The 20,932-nt window shown below is 45.4% G+C and overlaps 1 protein-coding gene across 5 annotated transcripts in view; it reads right to left on the bottom strand.

The window, feature by feature from the left end:
• Epc1 (enhancer of polycomb 1) overlaps window positions 1-20,932 on the bottom strand; it is a 94,355-nt gene that overhangs the window by 58,436 nt on the left and 14,987 nt on the right. For 4 of the 5 annotated variants that reach the window (XR_013051427.1, XM_042277927.2, XM_042277928.2 and 1 more), the window contains exon 1: window positions 907-1,059. The exons of the other annotated variant lie outside the window; for it this stretch is intronic. Coding sequence is in view for 3 of the 4 variants with exons in the window: in XM_042277927.2 (XP_042133861.2) it covers window positions 907-1,059 (153 nt within the window). In the remaining variant the exon portion in view is untranslated. Of the gene's footprint in view, window positions 1-906; window positions 1,060-20,932 lie in introns of those variants that run through there. 5 annotated transcript variants of the gene reach the window in all.

Below are 20,932 nucleotides of genomic sequence, written 5' to 3'. Positions count from 1 at the left end.
GGGTCTTCTCTATCTTTACTTTGAAAGCAGGCGAATCTAAATTTCACTTAGAAGTAACTAAAAAGTTGCAGGCTTTAGGAGAGAGCTACGCGTTGTAAACAAATCTGCAACATTGTCTCAAAGATCAAAAAGTAGGGGAGACTTTTTTTTTTTCCCCCTTCCTTATCCGCCAGGATAAACCGGCACTGCGGGTGGAAGCAAGAGTATCCCCGGAGTTTTAGTTTCTGCAGAAGTAAGGGCGCCTGGGCAGCCTAGGGGCACCCTCGGCATTTCCCTGCAGGAAGGGGAGAGAAATCAGCCTGAGCCCCAGAAGTCAACATGACAGGCCGCTCGGAGGCTCCACGTGGGGACTGCACCGAGCCCGCGGGGGGGGGGGGGGGGGAGTGCGCCCAGAGCCTGCGCCGCCGGCCGGCCGGCCGCCGCGGCGGCCCGGGAGCGCCACCCAGCGGCCCTGCGAGGCGCCTGCAGGCGCGGCCCACTCCCGGCTCGCCCGCCCGCCCGCCCGCCCGCTCGCTCGCTCGCACCCCCACCGCCGCCCAGCCCGCTTCCCTCTCCGGATGCACAAGGCCCAACCCAAGCACGGAGACCACAAAATGGCTGCCGGCGGCTCCGTCACGTGACCCCCCTTTGTGCCTTTCGGGCCCCCGAACTCCGCGGGACCCGGGGACCAGTGGCCGGGGGGGCGGCGGAAGGCCTTCGAGTGGGCCCCGCCAGGCCGCAGCGGGCCCGGGACCGAGCCCCGGGGAGGCGGGGGACCGGCCCCGGCCGGCGACCGAACGTCGGCGGCGGCGAGAAGATGGCGGCCATTTTGTGTGGGTCTGCTGCTCCGCCGCCGCCGCCGCCGCCGCCGCGGGCAGCGGAGGGCGCGGGCCTGGCGGCGGGTCGGACAGGGGAGTTAACACGTACCGACTCCTCTTCCTTCTCCATTCCGGTGGGCATCTGCGGCACGGCCCGGTTTATCGAGGCGTACTCGTGCAGGTCGGGCAGATCCTCACAGCGGAAGACCGGCAGCGGCTTCGAGGCGTCCAGCGCCCGCGCCCGGAACGACAGTTTACTCATCTCAGGCGCAGCAGATACCTCTCCGCTCTGGGGAAACGGCCCCGGCCAGCGGGATCATGGAGAACCGGGGTTTCGGTCTCCACTCGCCTGCCGCTGCCGGGGACTTGGGGGCGGAGCGCAAAGCCCGCCGTCCGGGCCCTGACACCAGCCGGGAGGGTGGGAGGCTGTGCCGCTCCGCGCCTCGCTCACTCGCTCTCTTCAATACGCCATGGCCAACATGGCGGACATTAAAACTCCACTGTGCGCTCTTCAGCCAACCCCAGCCATTCCCCACACTGCATCGCGCAGCGGCGCGGGCACGCGCGGGGGGGAGCGCGGGCTCGAGCGGGCGCCGGCGGCGGCGCGGCGCGGCGCGGCGCGGCACGGAACGGAGCGCGCGTCCCGCCAACCCCCGGCCCGCCGGCCCGCCGGCCTCGCCTCGCCTCGCCTCTCGCCTCGCCGGCTCCGCCCGGCCGCCTCGCGCCCGCCCCGCGCGGTCCTCGGACGGGCGAAGAAGGCGCGACGAGCTCTCGGCGCCCCGCGCGGAGCCCTGGAGAGAGCCGCGGCCGCCAGGAGCGGCCGGGATGCTCGGGCCTGCGTCCCCGGCGCGGGCACCTGTCACCGCGGGGCTGGCGGCGCAGGGCGAGCGCAGCGCAGTGCGGGAGGTCCAGGGACTTAGAACTAAAAATGCACGTGAGATCACAGGCCGACTCTTAAGACAGACAAAACTTTTGAGTCATAATCCTTACCAGGTTCGGCATCAAATCAGTGGCCAATCTCCCATCCAAGGTTCTCTATAAATACTACTTATATATTCAGCTCCAGAGTAGCTCTTTCCCCCCCAATCCTACATTTTATTCACTCCTTTTAGTTTAACTGAAGCAAGCTGAATAATTACCGCAAATTGTAACAATCTTTGGTGCAACACTGTTTCCAAATCCCAGAGCCAGTCCCGTATTGCTAGCTAGCTGGAACATTTCTGCTGTCTTAGAAGAAACGTTACTTCAACGTAGACGGAGCTTCACACTCTAGCCATCTGTTCTCCCGGAAACTTTTATAAAATCGAATCAAAGACCTGTGGTGGTTCGGCGGCCACACCAGAAATAGGAGATGAAAAGTTAATTCACTAAGAAAAAATAGATGTTTTTATAAGACTTAATAATTTGGTTTGTATTAAACATGAAAATAAGTACTCAGATATCTCTCTCTCTTCAGTGAGATATTTTATAAACTGGGAAGGCTGTTGGGGTGGATTTTAAAAGTTTGGCGGCAAAATTTCAAATGTTCATCACGATTTTAAAAAAACGTGTTATAAATCTGCTTTCTTCCCTGAGGGCTACATAGTAAAAATAATCACTACTCTTAAATACAGGGTTTGATACGAACTGTTAATTAGTTTAGCGTGCACAGGCAAACTATCTCTGAGGTTTGTTGCTATGTAACATTAATTACAACCTTTGTCCTAAAAGGGCATACTTGGCTCCACTAGACCAGGGGCAAGCAGACAAGCAGGATACAGACTGCTGCTGTTCTCCAAGATTATCCTAACACTCCAACACTGACCGCTCGTCTCTGCGAGGCAGCAGGACTCTTCACCTGCCTTCCCTCCAGCATCTCGGGTCTAACTGCCTCTCCGGAGGATGAAAACCGATGCTTATAATTGGAACTGGCAGAAGTGGTCCGCAGCCTAGGGTGAGGCTCTATTTAAGGATTCACAAAAGGTTTGGGAGATGATATCCCAGTGAGATCATGTAGCTAAGCATGGGTTATGGAAGGGGAGAAGAAACGGAGGGAGAAGGAGGGACAGACACATCTCAGAGCCATGGAGACCATATCATATTCCTGGAACCCAAAGAACTGCCAGATCCACCATGGAACATGACCCATATTTAGCCAGGTTCAACAGTCAGGGAAACATGGGCTAAACAGTGGCAGTCCTCTGGCCTGGAATATTAGGCTACTGAAAATCCTTGTAGGAGAATTTATAGTTGGGGAACTGAAGATTTCAGAAGACAAAATAGTGTCTACTGAGTGAGCCAAGGGAATAAATTATTTTGATCTTCATTGAGATGACAACCTAAGGGCTCCCATGAAGGGATTTGGTAGCACGCACAAGGTCCTGGGTTCCAATCCCAGCAATATAAAACAGACTGACAAGCAGCTTGTGGATATATGCTTTCTACATCCTACATCAGCAGTAATGGACATGGCAGAAATAATTCTTCTGTTCTCTAAAAATTTTCAAATCATCCTTCACAACAAACTTGGATCTACATGCAAATCGGTGTGCCCTTTACATACAACATGCCTGCCAAGGAGCACCTGTCTTCCAATCAGTTCTCCATCCATCTCCTCGTACCCTAGACCCAACTCTCAGGTCCTTCCATGTTTCCCAGGGCCCAAAGGAGTTCCACTCCTCGGCTGCACTCACATTCACTTCATACCTCCTCGTCCCGAGAAGCAGGACAGAGTAATGAAGGCTCGGATCTAACTCTCAGTTCTTCTCCTCAAAGATCCCTTAGGAGGAAAAACCACAAGCCCTGCACTACCCCCCCCCCCCCCCCCCCGTTTTTCGAGACAGGGTTTCTCTGTGTAGCTTTGCACCTTTCCTGGAACTCACTCTGTAGCCCAGGCTGGCCTCGAACTCACAGAGATCCACCTGCCTCTGCCTCCCGTGCGCCACCACTGCCCGGCGCCCTGCACCACCTTTAACTCTCTCATCCATTTTTCTTTTTTACTTAAAGCTCCCCAGCAAAAGCTATGTGAAATTCTCAATGCAGCAAAAATATATTCCAAGTGCTACATGCTGAATACACTTCATTTTCCTCAAAAGGAAACATCTCCAGGAAGAGATTTGTGGTCAAAGAACTATAATTCACATCACAAATAGATACCGAACAAAGAGGTGATAATGTGTAGAGGACATGAACAAGGGAGTGGTGAACCCAATGTAGTAGCCCAGGGAAATGCAAAAGAAAGCAGTCAGGGCAGGTGTGGCAGGACACACCTGGGATTCCAGCACTCAGGAGGCTGAAGCAGGAGGATAGCAGTGTTGCAACCAGCTTGGACTATAGAGGAGAGCCTGTCCGTTCCCCATCCCACTCCCCAACCCCCGCCAAAAAAAAAAAAAAAAAAAAAAAAAAACAAGCCAGCAACTCCCGCCCCTCCCCCCCCCCCGTGGGTGTGGCAACAGACAAGCTGATCAAACATCATAGACGGCAGCATGGGACTTGGTTCCCGAAAGATGGGGAATGAAACAGCAGAAGAGAGAAAGGCATTAGTGGAGGAGCTGAGCCATATGAACTAGACAGAGGAGCAGCGACTGCCAGGTACTCAGGAAAATGGAAGTGACTCAGCCAGGGACAGAGGGGGCTCCTGCAACAATCCTGGTAACTAGCAAGGAGAAGTGGTGGGAATTTGAATGGACAGCGTCGAAGCAGAAAGTAAAGAGATATGTAAGTCTCTTTGGAGTGGGATTACATGTGCTCTTGCTGTTGGTTCTGAGATGGGGTCTTGATGTGTAGTCTAGGCTAGCCTGGAACTCACAATCCTCCTGCCTCTGCCTCAGGAGTGCTGGGATGTGAGTGTTGAGAGTCTGTCTGTTGCCCCCTGCTGTGAGATGCAAGGTTTAATCAATGGAAATAATAGTTACTTATAATATCATCACCCTGATATTAGGAGCACAGTTCAAGCTGTGCCTTTAGCAGGGCTTCGCAGTACACACCACAGGTCAACTTGCCTGAAACCTAACTTCTACTCCATGTCCTCTTTACCCAAGTCATAGGTCTGTAATTGCTCCGTATTTTGCCCACAAGGAAAGCTTAAGTTGGTTCTAGGATGGGGGTCAAGACCTCCTGTGACCCTGCTAACATCACTTCTCATTACCCACGTCAAGCTCTTCACTGGTCAGTCTTACCAACTCCAGCAGTCAGCGCAGCGCTCCTACCTCTGGGTTTTTATTCATGCTTTACTTCCTTCTTGTCCAGCTCTAGACTATCTTCAGAAATCCTACCTCACAAGAGTGTCTTGAATATTAAATGAAACAATATGAGAAATGCATTTAGAATGGTCCCTGGCCCACAGAGAACAGTCCACAGATACAAGTCACTGCATTCGATGGCACCGAGAACAGAGAACTGATGGCCTCACACATCCTGGGCAAGAGTTCTATACTCAGCTTCATACACACTCGGCTCTGGTTTTTTTGAGATGTTTCCCCTACATATTTAGGTTGGTGTGAACTCCCCATCCTTCTGACTCTGCCTCCAAGCGCTAGGATTACAGGTACATGCCACCAGATCGGGCTAAGACCAATTTTATTATCCTTCAAAATCCAACTTAACATCACCTCCTCCATGAAACTGACAACTTAATTCATCTAAACTCTACTTCCTAATCTGAAAACCAAACAGTTAGATGAACTCAACAGTCCTTAAGCCTACATGAACCTCTCTTTCTCTGAAGTCAACTCCACTTTAAGACAGCAAGAACAATGCCCATCACTTCCTGCACATTTACCACACTCCCAGCAATGGAAAAGAGCTTGGCAAGAATACTTCACTGCTTCCACAATAGCCCTATGTGATGCGTCTGCAGGGTCAGAGAGGGCATGTGAGTGGCCTACAGTCATGAAGCTGGTGAGAGACAATAAGGGGGTTAGAATACAATCTCTCGTTACCTGACTTTAGAGGGGGAGTCTCAGAAATAAGATTTAAGTGGGGAGGGAGAACATAAAATGGGGGAGGAGGGATGGTGGGTGCAAAGAGCTAGCGGGGTGTCGTTCTTTGGGAAGGTGGAAGAGACATGGATGTGTTTGTACTGAAAGCCAAGAGTGGCACAGATGGCCCGGCTTCAGGACAACCTTCTCACGCCTAAGAAGGCAGGAATTGTGGGAGCCTGTTCTGGGGTTCCTCGTGGCTTTACCCAGCAGGTCCAAATAGAGGATGATCAGGACCACGGGCCTGAGTGCAGGTGTCTGAGATGGCCTGCACTTGGCTGTGCTGGGGGAGGAGGTCTTTTGCTCCACCCCTTGGCGTCTCTATAAAAACCCTGGACCAGAGACAGTCGGGGCCCGTTGGAATAGGTTCCAGGCCCTCTCGAGGCTATCCTTTATTTTCTATCTGTTTATCTCCGCAACATTCTCCGCTATAAATCCTTCTATCTAATATTTCCTGCTGCTCGCACTCAAGAAAACTCTGGGAAGCTGTGGGGGTGGTGGGTAAACGCCCCACAGAATGGCGCCCGAACAGGGACTAAAGAAAAAAAGGGACTAAAGAAAAAAAGGGACTAAAGAAAAAAAGGGACTAAAGAAAGGGGAAAAAAGGAACTAAAGAAGGGAAAAAAGGGACTAAAGAAAAAAGGAACAAAAAAAGGGGGGACTAAAGACAAATGAACAGGGACTTAAGACAAAGTAATAGAGACTAAAGATAAAGGAAAATAATAGTTTTATTACAGAGTTTTTGGTGAAAGTGCTGAGTCAGCCCTGCCAGTGGAAAGGCATGCCGGTGTTATGGAATATATATATATTTTTATATATATTTTTTGGGAAGGCAGGCGTTTTATCCTCGAGAGAAAAGGAAAGCGGACTGGAAGGATGTCCGATGCTGCAGCGAAATTCTCTTCTGTCAAAATTTTCTATCTTCTATCCCTTTCTCAATTTCTATCTGTGATAAGTATAAGATATAGGGTAGTAATATAGTTTAGGAAAAACTTAGAAGTATAAGATTGTGTAGGAAAAAATAAGTAAGGCAACTAGACAGAAAAACTCAATTTTCTAACTTTGGGGGCAATGAAAGCAAACTGGGGGAAAAAAATCTTTCTTTGGGCTTTACGGGTAGTAAAAAAGCTCTTCTTTGAGCTTATGGGGAAGAAAACGTTTCCTATGGAAGCTTTTGTCCTGGGGACAGCTGAAATGCTAAGTCCAAGCGGCAGGAGAAAGTAATTTCTCCCTGAGGCAAAAATGGGGGTGTAAGAAGTCAAAGTTTAAAGTTGGGAAGTTTTGGGAAAAGTTGGTCTTTCTCCTGGGGTAAAAAAATCTTTCTTTTAAACGCTAAAGCTTTTCTTGGAAAATTTGGGGAAAAATCTCTCTAAAAAGCCTTAATCTTTCTCAAAAGCTCTTAAACTTAAAAACTAAAGCCTTTAACTCTCTCAGAAGGACAAAAATTAGAATCACCTGAAGATATTAGTATGGGGACCACCTGTGATTAGCTCTAAGGGAAAACAACAAACTTAAGACAGCAAAACCTCTAAGTTCTCTTTCAAGCTCTAAAAATCATCCCTGCAATGCAGGAGGCAAGGACAAGTTTCTAAAAACCCCTTCTAAGCTCTGTCTCTTCAAGCTAGTAAAAGACAGTGGGTCAGAGTACCCTGAGGGAAACGCTTGGGAGCTACAGAGAGCCCAAAAAGGGCAGGAAACTTGACCTGAGAAAAGCAAAATAGTCAAGCTCCACAGTTACAGCTGAGCTGAGGCAGCAAAGGTTTTGAGTGAGCATTTCAGAATGAAAAGGAGCTCCTAATCGCCCTAATGCAAAGATCCCCTGAAGCAATGCAAACTGTTAGCATTGTATCCTCGCTTGTGACCAAAAACCCAGAGGTGACTGGCCAGCGTCTCTGAGTTGGAGTGCATTTCGGGGATACTAGGGTTCCTGCGTTGTAAACTTCCTGGAGCACAGAGCTGAGGCAGGAAGGTGCAGGACCCAGGGGAAGATTGCTAATGAACAAACAAAGCTAAAGCCTGTGGGAACAGCACAGTCGCGTGCTTTCCTACAAGTCCCGGGTTGATAGGTCCACAGCTGCAAAAAGAAATCTGAGAAAAAGCTTTCCTATCAGAGAAAGGACTTTTCTGGGAAAAGAGTAAAGCTGAACTGTGTCTGAAGCAGTCGTGCTGCTGAGTCAGAACGCTGTCTGAGGAAAGAGCCCAGCCAGGGCAGAACAGAACTATCCAGGAGTAAAGCTTTCTTTTCTGTCAGAGAAAGCATCTCTTTGAGAAAGCTTTGTTTCAACTGACTCCCGATGAGATGAGGGAGTGTAGCCCTAAGGGGTGATTGCCTCTGGCATAAGCTCTGTCCTTGAGCACCCAGACAAGCAAATGCAACCCACTGGGGGACTGGGCCAGGTAAAGGCCTGATGAGGCAAAACACCTGTCCTAATGGGAGTTTAGAAACGGCAAAAACCTCCCTTGTTAGATTTTTCAGTCTGTACGCAAACCATAGACCCTGAAAACAGAAACAGACAGAAAACCCCTACCTTCAGTAGCAGAGAAAGCCGCCACTGTAGTGTTGGAAACTGTTTCTGGGGTAGAGGGGATAAACTGAGACCAAACTGGATACTTTCTGGGAGAAAGACTCTGAAGAAACAGAGAAAGGGACATAATCCTCCCCAGAAAATGCATGACCTGACAAAGCTGCTAGAATTTGAGGCAGATTCGGGGGGAGAAAAAAAGCCCCTACCTCCAAAGGCAGCTAGCAGAGGTACAGAGCCGCAGATAGCTGAAGCTCTGCATCTGGGGAAGGAAGGAGCAAGCAAAATGAGATAAATCAGTGGGAGAAAATCTCTGAAGGAGCTATGGAAAAGCTGTTGTAAATGATCTTGTTTTTCACTGACTGGCTAAAACAAACACAAGCCCCGAGGAAAGTTGCTATCAGAAATGCCAGCCTCAATGCCGGCTAACGAGACAGGCGTGTTTCTGATCTGGGGGCCAGTGTCAACTGAAGGAGAGACACCTGTTGAAGCCAACTGAGGAGACTAGAAACCTCCCAATGTCCCATAGCTAAAAATGTAAAGTGCTTGTTCAAATCGCCCGTTGCAAAAGCGAAAAACTTTGTTCAAACCTCCCGGGCAAGAATTTGTAAGCAAGTCTGGTACAAGAGAACCAGTTGACTCTCAAACCCGATAAGAACTATGGGAAATGATATATGGGACTGATATTATTATGGACTGATAAGGGAAATGCATTCTGGGAAATGTAGTTTTTTCGCTAAAGATGGCGACATTGCCCTGAAACACTTTTGTCAGCTCAAAAATATGTTCATGGTAAACTTAAAATACAGCCTTTAAAAAGAATAAGGAGGAAAATCATCTAAGAGTTTAAGTGTCAGTTCCAATGAAAAATTGAAAGGATATGGAACTAGGTGCTTCGCGGTTTGGGGCGCCGTTGGTAAAATGCCTTATTTACCCTAATAGCTGTGCAAAGTTTTTACGGCAGTTGGATGACAAAAAGCTACCTATAAGAGCAAACAAGTCACTTTAAAATCCTTAAAATACCACCTAATAGCTGTGCAGTTTTTGGCGAAGAGCTTTACAGCAGCTAAATATGGTGATTTCACCCTCAGTGTGAAGTAAAGTTTTTCAGTAGAACAAACAAAAGTACTGCTGTGATAGAAACGTTTGTTTGAGTTGAAGTTCTTAGGGGAGCTATTATGAATTTGGGTGAAGGGGGGACAGCCTCTAGTTAAAAACTGTCTACCGCTGACAGTGCATCTCTGCTGGTCCGGAAAGGCTGAGAGAACTGGCAACTTTGGAGTGTGGCTTTGTCCTGAGAATGTTACAATCCCCTAGCAACAAGTATCACAACTCTATAATAACACTCACTAAATCCCAGTGCTTTATAACAAAGCTAACTATAAACTGTAAACTTTAGAAATGATGTACGTATTTCCTGTCTAGTTAAGAAAATCTTTATAATAGAGATAGTGATAATAATTAAGAGTAAGAAGTAGAAAAATGAAAATAAGATATGTGAGTTTGTAGAAATTCTGTCTTGTTATATCTGTGTTAAGAAATCTTTAGGTGTTTGCTAAGTTAGATATATGCTAATGGTAGCCTATATAAGTTTGTAAAATAGATCTATAGAGTTCCTTTAAGAATATAAGCTTGTAAGAAGTATCTAAGGTAGTCTTAAGACATGTAGTAATAAGCTTGTAAGATGCTAGTTGTAAATGTAAGTTTAAATAAGAAATAAGATGGAATGAATATAAGAATTAATAGGAAATATATTTGCTAAAGTAGTTCTATAAAGTATAAATAAGTAGATGTTAATATGTTGTATATGAGTTTGTAAAAACGTGTAAATGTTGAATATGAGTCTAAATGCTTTGCAAGGCAAAAAAAGTGTTATATGTGAGTTTGTGAAAAAGTGTAAATGTTAAGTGTGAGTCTATTAATGTATATGGTGAAAACACCTGAGACACAGGAGATAGTGTCCTAGTAGACTGCAAAGTAGGCAGTCTAAATGATTTCAAAAGCTCCAGAAGCTGCTAAGAAGCTAAGAATGGCGGAGGCCAGAACCAGCACAAGGCATCCGCGGCTGAGATCCATGGAATATCAACGCAGCACAGAAAAACCTGAGCTAACAGCAAAAACGGTGCGGTTTAAAATATTACTATACTAAAAAGGTCTGTCTGTGAGAACAAAAGTTGCAGAGACGCTTGTTTGAACAAAAATTAACTGCAAAAAGTTTTGGTTGAAAAACGTCTCTTCATATTTGGAAGTGAAAGTCTGATACCAGAATTTATTTCTTGTTTGAACTTTTTGAACTTAAAATGAGATAAAATTACAAAAAGATTTTGGTTATGGATTTCTTCAAATTTGGAAGGCTAGTACCAATATTTATCATTTGAATTTTGGTACTTAAATGAAATGAACAATAGAGATTTCATTGCAATGGGACAATTTTGAGCTTACTTATAGTAATGACCTAGGAACGGTTTTCTGGAATTGGGTTAAAAATGGAACTGTTTAAATGAAGAAATGTATTTCTACTTAGAATCAAGATGCAATTTTGTGTATGCGTATATGCTTTATTAACTGGAGATTTATGAATTGTTTTGTGGAACTGTTTATGTAAAAATGGAATTACTTATGGAACTGGTTTTGTGTTACAAATGGAACTGTTCAAACAGATAAGTTTGGGTTCCTCTAACTAGGTTTGAGACTTTGTTTAAAAAATTATAAAGAAAAGGAGGAGTTATGAGATTGAATTATGTTCGCAGAAACCTATTGATATTAATGCACCCTGGTTTTGTGGAGTTAAGAAAATGTTTAAGTTTGATGTGAATACATCGAAGTTTTTCCTATGTTCTGTTAACAAGAAAATTCAAATGAGTGAGTTAAAATTGTAAGACGGAGAAAATTGTTAACTATATATAGCACCATATATGCTAATTCTAATGGTTCTGTGAAGAGTTTGCTTTGAGTTGTAAGATTGAGAGAATTGTGACTATGTATAGCAATATTTATGTTAACCTGTTAATGGTAAAGTTGAAGCTAAGGGATTCTTTAAGTTTGTAGTCGCCTTAAGAGTTTTGGTTTAGAAAGGGCTTGAGGCAGCTAAGACTGCTGTGGTCACCTTGGACCTAATTCAAAAGAGAAATGCCATCTATATCATCCTCTACTCCCATACTGGGAGGTGTAACAGCTATGGAGATTGCTGTAAGCCATTAATAGTTATTTTTTTATATATTAAGAAGGGGGGACCTGTGGGAGCCTGTTCTGGGGTTCCTCGTGGCTTTACCCAGCAGGTCCAAATAGAGGATGATCAGGACCACGGGCCTGAGTGCAGGTGTCTGAGATGGCCTGCACTTGGCTGTGCTGGGGGAGGAGGTCTTTTGCTCCACCCCTTGGCGTCTCTATAAAAACCCTGGACCAGAGACAGTCGGGGCCCGTTGGAATAGGTTCCAGGCCCTCTCGAGGCTATCCTTTATTTTCTATCTGTTTATCTCCGCAACATTCTCCGCTATAAATCCTTCTATCTAATATTTCCTGCTGCTCGCACTCAAGAAAACTCTGGGAAGCTGTGGGGGTGGTGGGTAAACGCCCCACAAGGAATGCAGAGGAATACAAGGAGTTCAATTCTTTGATAGGACAGCAGGATTAAATGTCATACTGCCAGGTCAGTTAGCAGGACTCCAGCTTCCTCATTCCTGTAAGCACTTAATAAATATTTACCAAATACTTGATTCAGACTTAGGACCAAGCTGTCGGTGCTAGAGAAATGAGAAAACACCGTATGTATAACCTCTCAACGGGAGATGCTACTATTGCATTTGATTGGGGAAATAGGAAAATAAATCTTGAAGTAAGAATGGGCTAAATGAGAATGCTGGTGCCGAGAGCACTGTGCAAGAGCAGTGGTACCGAGGGGACGTGTTTTACTTAAGGCAGTGATTTCCCTTACCTTGTTGTTTTTTATTTTCATAACAAGTCACACAGAAATGGCAGTAAGAATTCTTCCAACATAACACAGAATTTAGACTGAGTACCCTTTATGATGTGTTGGGGTTTTTTAAACCTAGAAAACACTAGAAAGGAAATGTTACAGTTTATATGGCAATATATTTAATAGAGTATCCCAGAAATCATATCTGCATGTGATTTACACCTACAATTTTAAAACTTCAAGAAGTGATTTCACCAATATAGACACTAAAAATAAATCTCATCCATCCCATCTTATTGTGTAAAGTACATTCTAAAGTTATAGAAAACCTACTTACCACCACACAGATTTTGTCAAAATTCAGAACTTCTATCCCTCTAAGGGTGAGTGAGTTTGACAGTCTTTAGGACGTGTCCCTTCAGGTCCTATAGGCCATGGGTTTTTTGCTCACCCCACAGGCAGGCAGCTGAGCCCTTGGACTGCATTTTAACGAGGAGTCCACCTGTTATAGCGGGAGAAGTGGAGGAAAAGCCCAAGTTGGAAACCCCTGAAACTTGAGCTTGAATAGCAGCGACCTAGTGTTTAACCGAGAAACCAGAATTCTTTTCTATGTCATGGAGCTGAACAACTAGGTGGGCCAGAAGAATAAAATTCCATCTAAAAAAATATTTTAAAATGTAAGAATTAAACTGTCTGTCTTCAAAATATTTGGCAGAGTATATCTCAAGTGAGTTGTGTTAATTACTGTAACCTCATTCATCCTGTTCCAGGGCTCACTTGAGGCTTGGAGTTCAGGAAGGACCAGTAGGCAGTCAGAACAGGTGGAAGACCCTGAGCTTCAGAGAACAAGTCTCAAGCACCTTACAATCCTGGGCAGATGGGACTGCCAACCTGTGTACCATTTCCCAAGGAACGCACATGTGAGTCAATGAGGCACAGTCCAGGAGGGGGAAGGGGGTGAGATCTGAAGGAACAGAAAAGCTGCCAGTAAAGTGGTGACCAATGTGAATGATCACACAGGTGGGCTGGTGGGAGATGAGCGGGCATTCGAGAAAGTGCTGGAACACCGAATTGCATTCGCTTCCTCAACAGCATGCGATTTCCTTCTAGTTTCTTTTTGACCCTGGGTGCAGAATTATCTTTCCTGCCATCCAATAAGTTAACTTGAGTGAAATGGAGCGCTGTTTTTCACTGTGTCCATTTTCACTGACGCTTTGAGTAACATGGCCTGCATAAGCACTCTGCATCCAGTTCCTCGTCACCTCCACAGGAGGGAAGAGAAAGTGAAGATTCCAAACCCATGGAGTAAGATTACAGGTGACAGAGATGAGTCACAGAGCAAGAGGAGAAGAGTGCAGAGGATGGAGCCCCAGGGAACGCCGGGAGTCCAGACAGCGGGGGGAAGAAGGGCCAGGGAAAGGACTAGAAGAGAGAGAGTTGGGAGAAGCTTGGAGACAAGATGAGCTCATCAGGAGAACAAAGGAAGGAGCTGGTCACCAGGGAGGAGAGGATCATGTCTATAGGGTGCTGTGGGCAAACAGGCTGGGGTGTTAACAAGCGGGTTGGAGGAATGACCGGCTGTGGTACCTGGAGCACCTTAGTCATCCATCGGCGGCCAAAGCCAAGCAAAATTTCTACTCATTTCCAAGTGCCCTCCTATAACGATTTTCTTCACATTTATATATTTCTCTGTTGTTGGAGGGGAGGCATTGCCACGGCCCATGTATAGAGGTCAGAGGTCAGGACTCTCTTCAGCTGTGGGTCCTGGGCACTGAACTCAGGTTGTCCGGTTGGGCAGCAAGCACTCTTCTCAGCCACTGAGCCACGGCCACTGGCCCTGCCCTGAGCCAGGAGCCACTGGCCCTGCCCTCCAATTAGACTTTTGTAGTTTGTTGTCCTTATAGTTTGAATTTGAAATGTCCCTCACAGGCTCATGGATTTGAACACTTGGGCTCAGCCAGTGGTGATGTTTTGGGAAACCGTAGACCCTTGTAGACATGGAGTCTAGCTGGCAGACATAAGCCTTACTGGCCTTTTGAGGATTCTACACTAGTCTTGACCCCAGTGTGGCTCTCGGCTTCCGGGCAGTGCCATGGAAGAAGCCCCTGCTACCATGAATTCAGCCATGCCTTCACCACAAGACTGACTTTCTCTTTCAACTGTTCTTCCCCTAAGTGCTCTGTCTGCTATTCTGTTACAGCAACAAGGAAACTAACTAATTCATTCACCTGCCAAAAGGAATTGACCATTAAGTATCAGTCCAGGTTGAGGCCCCAGCCCGAGGCTCTCAGAATTCACCCTCCTGGCTCCCTTACATGAAAAGGACACATTCCTCACAGGCATGCATTTTGTACATCCTCCTTCTGGGTTCAAAGATGCAGGAGCTGCTGCACCAAAGACCAGTCTGCCTCCGGGAATCACAGACAGAGGTAGAATTCCCATCCGGATCTGATTTCCGGAGATCTGACTTTCCCAAACACAGGACACATAAGGCCAAAGCCATGGCAATGGTACTGTGTTGCCACCTTGAGATGTGGTGACATATTTGTTTAATTGATTTATTCACAAGGTTAACATTTTGGTGTTTTCATCTCTGCCAATCTTTTCGGGCTTGCTTTGTTAGTTTTGGGTTTACTTTTTCCTTTGCTTGTTTTACATTGTCAGAAAAACACTACATATTCTTGATAAAACTACTGCTATCTGTTTTATGGTCTTTGTATCTCCATACATTTTTTGGTTGTTCCCTTATTACTAAATATTCTTTTAAAAGCATTTGATTATTTTTCGGACAGGGTCTCACTATGTAGCCCAAGCTGACCTCAAACTTGCTACCCCCGCCACAGTAACCCACTACTGCTATGTTCAGCCTAATAGTATGCACCATAGTTTTCTTAAGCATTATCCTTTTTAGGGACCCTTCCTGTACACTGACTCTTGTTTACTATAAAGAACACAGATAACCAGACGTGGTGGTGAGCATCTTTAATCCCAGCACTCAGGAGGCAAAGACAGGAGGATCTCTGAGAGTTCAAGGTCAGCCTGAGCTACAGAGTGAGTTTCAGGACAGCCGGGACCATAGAGAAACTGTCTCAACAAACAAACACATATAATCATAATAGGACACTTATGATTAAAAAAATGACTTAAAAGTGTCATGGTTGAAGACAGAAAAGAATGAATGTGTGTGGTTCTTTGAATAAAGATGATTCTGTGTCTATAAAAATTAAGGTTGACAACAGTTTTTCATCTTGAGTAAAAAAACTTGGTCTTAAATACTAACATTTCTTTCCAGATATTAATTTGGCATTTTCCAAAAGTATGTTTTTATAACACACCAGTATAGATACTCTAAGACAAGAGCTATCTTAGTTATATAAAAAACCAGCAGGGCTGGATGCGTAGCTCCATGGGAGAACACTAGACTAGCATGCTAAAGACCCTAGGCTCCACCCTTAGGACTGAAGAAATCAATGAATACATGAACTTATAAGCCTGGAAAATTACTATAGATTACACCTTGCCCTTTAAAAAGTTGTGGGTTCATGATGTATAGGTTCAGGGGCAACCTGCAGAAAGAAACCGTATGCTTAATACAATGTATCTCAAATGTAGCTGTGCTTAATACAATGTATCTCAAATGTAGCTGTGCTTAATACAATGTATCTCAAATGCAGCTATACTTAATACAATGTATCTCAAATGTACCTGAATGTACCTATAGCACACTTTGGCAAATTCTAGTCAAGACAACTCAAGGAAACAGAAAATCTCTAACCACATTATGCATCTAATTATCTAAGATGCCTGAAACACAAACTTTGAAAGAGCTTGAAGATCTATATAGCCATAAAGGATTATATTTATTACCACTGGCTAAGAGTTTTTAAAAACTATTTTTTTTAATTATGTGAGTATGTATGAAGAATGTGTAGATCCCCTGAAGTTGGAGTTAGAGGTGGCTATGAGTCACCCCACATGGGAAGTGGGAACTGAACTGGGGTCCTCTGCAAGAGTGGCAGGTGGAACTGCTGAGCATCTCTTCAGAGCCTAATTAAGATTTTTATCCTAATAATAAACAATGTTAAGCAAGACATTTAAACAAAGAACCGGACAGAATTCCTACAGAAACTAGAGCAATGTATCCACTGCTCCACTCCACGATAAAGCTCTCTATCTAAAAAAGTTCAGCTTTGTTTGATCCTCAAAACTCAAGAGTGAACTCTGGTTGGAAATTGCTTTCCGAAGCCCTTAGTGCTGTTCTTTGATGGCATACTTCATGCAAAAAGAGTGCCCTGAGCCAGCTCCTTTTTTTCTCTTTTTTTCTTTCTTTCTTTTCTGAGTCAAGGTCTCACTCCAGGCTAGCCTAGAACTTCACCATACAGCCCAGGCTGGCTTCAAACTAGTGATCCTCCTGCATCAGCCTTCCCAGCGCTGCGATTATAGATATGTGTCACCTTCACAGGACCCATCTCTAAAGGACGTCTGTATCATACTTACTTTACTTTTCCCAGCTTTATTTTTATTCCTTGTTGATGCCAGGGAACCAAACCTGGACCTCACGCATGCCAGGCAAGCATCCTATCCACGTCCAAGCCACGCCCACAGCTCTGCAGTTTACTTTCTGTGTGCTTGGCATGAAAGGTAACAGTGTTTGTAAGGGCCTCAACTCCTTTAAGTAAGGAAACAATAAAAACCCTCAAACCAAACACCTACATGATATTTTACAGAACCGGTGTACGAAAGCCCGGTATTTCCATAGTCTACAGGGGTAGACTGTCTCCTTTGATTCTTTCCCATTTAACAGATGCACACCATTCAGGTGAGGAAGGCTTGTACAAGGAACACCTCCCCTGCTCTCTTCACCTCACTGTCAGGCTGTCCAGTGACTGTTTGAGCTCCCATGGCCCAAAGCTTCCAAGAGTCACCAGGGGGACACTGCCCAGCTGCTGTTTGCCCCGGGGAGAGCTGCAAATGGTTAAGTGAGGATTTACATTCAAAACACCCATAGGACCTGGAGAGGACAGGAGCTTCCTGGGTTGAAGATCTGGATCCCAATCTAATATCTACTATTTACCATGACTGTTCTGGGTTCAGCCCTAAGTGTCCTTGAAAGGCTTGTGTGTAGAAACCTCGGTTCCCAAGACAGTATCAGAGGTGGATGCTGGGATACTGACCCTGAGCTCAATGATTGACAAGACATTCACAGACTTGGGAGGGAAGGGGTTCTGCTGTCAAAGTGAACTCTTTCTCTCCCTCCCTCTGCTTCCTGACAGCCGTTAGGTGAGCAGCTAAGCCCCATTACATGCTCCCAACCACATGGTAAACAGCCTGCCACTGACTAAGTTACCACGGGCCACAACCTCAAACATGTGAGCCAAAGTAGATCTTTGCCGCTGATTTTCTCAAGCATTCTGTGATATCCCCAGTTGACTGACACAATGGAACTACAGAAATGATTCTTTTCTGAGTGGGAAGACTTTAGATGAGCAGTCTAAGGAATGAACTCTTGGTCTCTCTCCTCTTAGGCAATCATCCAGAACAAATGAGATAATAGTACAGTGAGAACCATCTCTACAAATTCCAAAGTGCCATACCAATATAAGGACGAGTAGATGAGTCCATTCAGTTTCAACAGGGTAGCTGGGAAGGGAGGGCATGCAGCCCTCAGAACAACACAGTAGAGCATAAAATCTACGGCCCGTTCAGTGCTCCCAATTAATCACAAAGGATTTAGCTGCTAGAAGGTTCTTCACCCAGTTTCCTTTCATACAAAACCTTCAAAACCATTTTACTTATTTTAAAAGTCTTTTCTTCCTCTTTTTAATTTATCTGGCCATAGTTCATCATTGGGCTTTAGAGAATGTCCAAATCAGGCCCATTATTCCATAACTGCTGGACCGGATTTATACTAACCTTTCAGCCATCCAGTCCTTCTTTCCCTTGAAGAAAACTGTAAACCTAGGCCTTAGCACAAATTGCAAAGTCTCTCTCTCTCCCCCCCCCCTTCACCTCCCTCTCCATCAATCTCTGTCTCTCTGTCTTCCTCACTAAGGATGGATCCCAGGGCTTTGTCATGCCAGGCATTCTGTATCTCTAGGAAGAGTTAGTTCCTGGATACCACCTCCTATTCGAGGCAACGTTAATGCACACACACTGAATACACACACACACACACTTCTCCATACCAGGCTTTGGGAAATGCCTGCGTGCACTGCCCCTTTCTAGTCTTCCTTGTCTCAAGACAACTCTCTCTGTCTTTGTTTTCTGGAGTTCTTCCAATGCTTTTTCCAGATAATTTAAAGTTCACGGTCTACTGGAAGAACAGTGGTTCTTAAGCATCAACTGTGAACAGACTCTGTACAATTGTCTTTCTTAAAATTCTTAATTCTCGGTGGGAATAAAATAAATAATTTTTTTTTTGTAAGTCTAAAAGAAGAGCATGGGGCTGGAGGGATGGCTCAGTGGTTAGGAACACTGGCTGCACTTCCAGAGGACCCATGATTCCTACGTTAACGAGTTAGTGAGGAAAGGGCTTTGTTGTAAAAGAGAACGCTCTTCCTCCCTCTCCCCGAGCTTCCTGACAGCCAGGAGGTAGGCAGCTTAGCTCCATCACACACTCTCTGCCATGATGTCATGCCTCGCCACAGGCCTAAGCCACCACTGAGTCAAGCGCCACTCCCAGCACCCACGTGATAGTTCAAAACCACGCAAAACGCCACTCAAGTGACCTGACGCCCTCTCCTGGCCGTTTTAGGCACTGCATGCATGTAGGGCACAGACACAGGCAAAAATAAAGAAAAAAAAAAACTGTTTAAAAGAGCATGATTTCGCCGGGCGTTGGTGGCGCACGCCTTTAATCCCAGCACTCGGGAGGCAGAGGTAGGCGGATCTTTGTGAGTTCGAGGCCAGCCTGGGCTACCAAGTGAGTTCCAGGAAAGGCGCAAAGCTACACAGAGAAACCCTGTCTCGAAAAACCAAAAAAAAAAAAAAAAAGAGCATGATTTCATGATACTCCCTCCTCCTGTTGTGTTTCAATGACTTGTCTTAAAAAAGAAGAAGGCGTTTCCAGACATGTGATGTTTTTTTAGAACTGACTCACAAATAAGCTAAAAATTAATCCATAACTATCATGGTTATCGAGGAGCATCTTCTTTTAAAGGAACGAGGTTCCAATGTCCTGTTGCCAGCCAGCTGTGTGATCTCTGCCCTCTCCCTGTGTTGCTGGGCACCAAACCCAAAGCTTTGCTCATGCCACACCAGTGCTCTGCACCGAGCTACAAACACCCACGGCCCGATTCTGACCTCCATCTCCTGGCTCCCTGTCCTCTGTTCTGAAGACGATGAATTCTTGGTGATGACACTTCAATTTTCTGACTACCTCTATTCTCCCATAGTTCATAGAAAAATAATATATGAAAAAAAATTAAATATTGAAAAAGCTAAGCCAAGACAAGTCTTTGAGAAGCCAAGCCCATGCTCTCAAATGTACCTTACTTTCTTTGAGTACCTTTTTCTTCTAACCTTTGTGTTCACACCTATATTAAAATACTTTAAAGAAAACCTCCGGCCGGGTGGTGGTGGCGCACGCCTTTAATCCCAGCACTCGGGAGGCAGAGCCAGACAGATCTCTGTGAGTTCGAGGCCAGCCTGGGCTACCAAGTGAGTTCCAGGAAAGGCGCAAAGCTACACAGAGAAACCCTGTCTCGAAAAACCAAAAAAAGAAAACCTCCAACTCCGGTTCATTAAAAAAGAAGAAGGAAAGCTAATCAAAGATATTCAAGGGCGAGTGAGGTAGCCTTGTGGGTGGAGTACTCACCGTGGGGGGGGGGGGCTTGATGACTTGAGTTCCACCCTCGGAGCCCACCTAAAGGCAAAGATGAGAACCAGATCCACAAGGCTGTCCTCTGACCTCCACACATGGGTCAGGACCCCCCCCCCCCCAAACAACAATAATAAGTAAAACATTTAAAAAGCTTTTGAGATCTGCGATTTGTAATGAAACTATGCTTTCAGTATTTTCTGATAGTATGCATATCTGTGTGGTAGACAAAGGCTAGTTTAGAGTTTTAAGAGTCCATTAAATAAAATCCTGAGAGATGCTTCAAGGACAGGGTGAGTCAAGGGAGAGAGGGTGCATTAGGAATCCCTAACACTTGACAGCAGACCAAAGCGTTTTCTTTTCTTTTTTTCTTCATCACTGGGGATCCAAATCAGCACCTCTTGCATGCTGAGTACTCATCCTGCCCCACAAAAGGCTCCTACAGGACAGCTGGATGAGGCTTTGTACTGCATGATCAAATGTGACTGGAGGGCTCCAAGCAGCTTACAAACAATCATTAAAACTGGAAAAGAAGGATGCAGGATTAAATGAAAAGAAAGACGAAGACTTCATAACAAAGGCTGACACGGAAATGATTCAAAATATAGTCTGGGGAGGGGAAAAAAATCTGCAACTAGTGTGATAGTCTTCCTAAAAAAGGATGGAGAATTTCCTTGTAGCAGGTTTAGAAAATAATTAACACAAGAGTAAGTCAAGAACCAAACAATGACAGAAACACTCCAGGCAACTGAGCAATCTGAAGTGTTACATGTATAGAGAATCAATTTAAGTCGGCACAAAAAGCTTGATCATGTTTTATATAACTGAGCTTTTCTGATCTGATTTGTTTACCAAGCCCTATCCCAGGCCAGCTTTGTGTTACAAACCACAGGAGAGAACAAAGGAAAGGATGTTTTTGA

This window comes from Peromyscus maniculatus, chromosome 5, assembly GCF_049852395.1.
Source record: "Peromyscus maniculatus bairdii isolate BWxNUB_F1_BW_parent chromosome 5, HU_Pman_BW_mat_3.1, whole genome shotgun sequence".
Classification (NCBI taxonomy): domain Eukaryota; kingdom Metazoa; phylum Chordata; class Mammalia; order Rodentia; family Cricetidae; genus Peromyscus; species Peromyscus maniculatus.
Note: the sequence above shows the minus strand (reverse complement) of the source record. Positions and strands in the feature narration are given on the sequence as shown.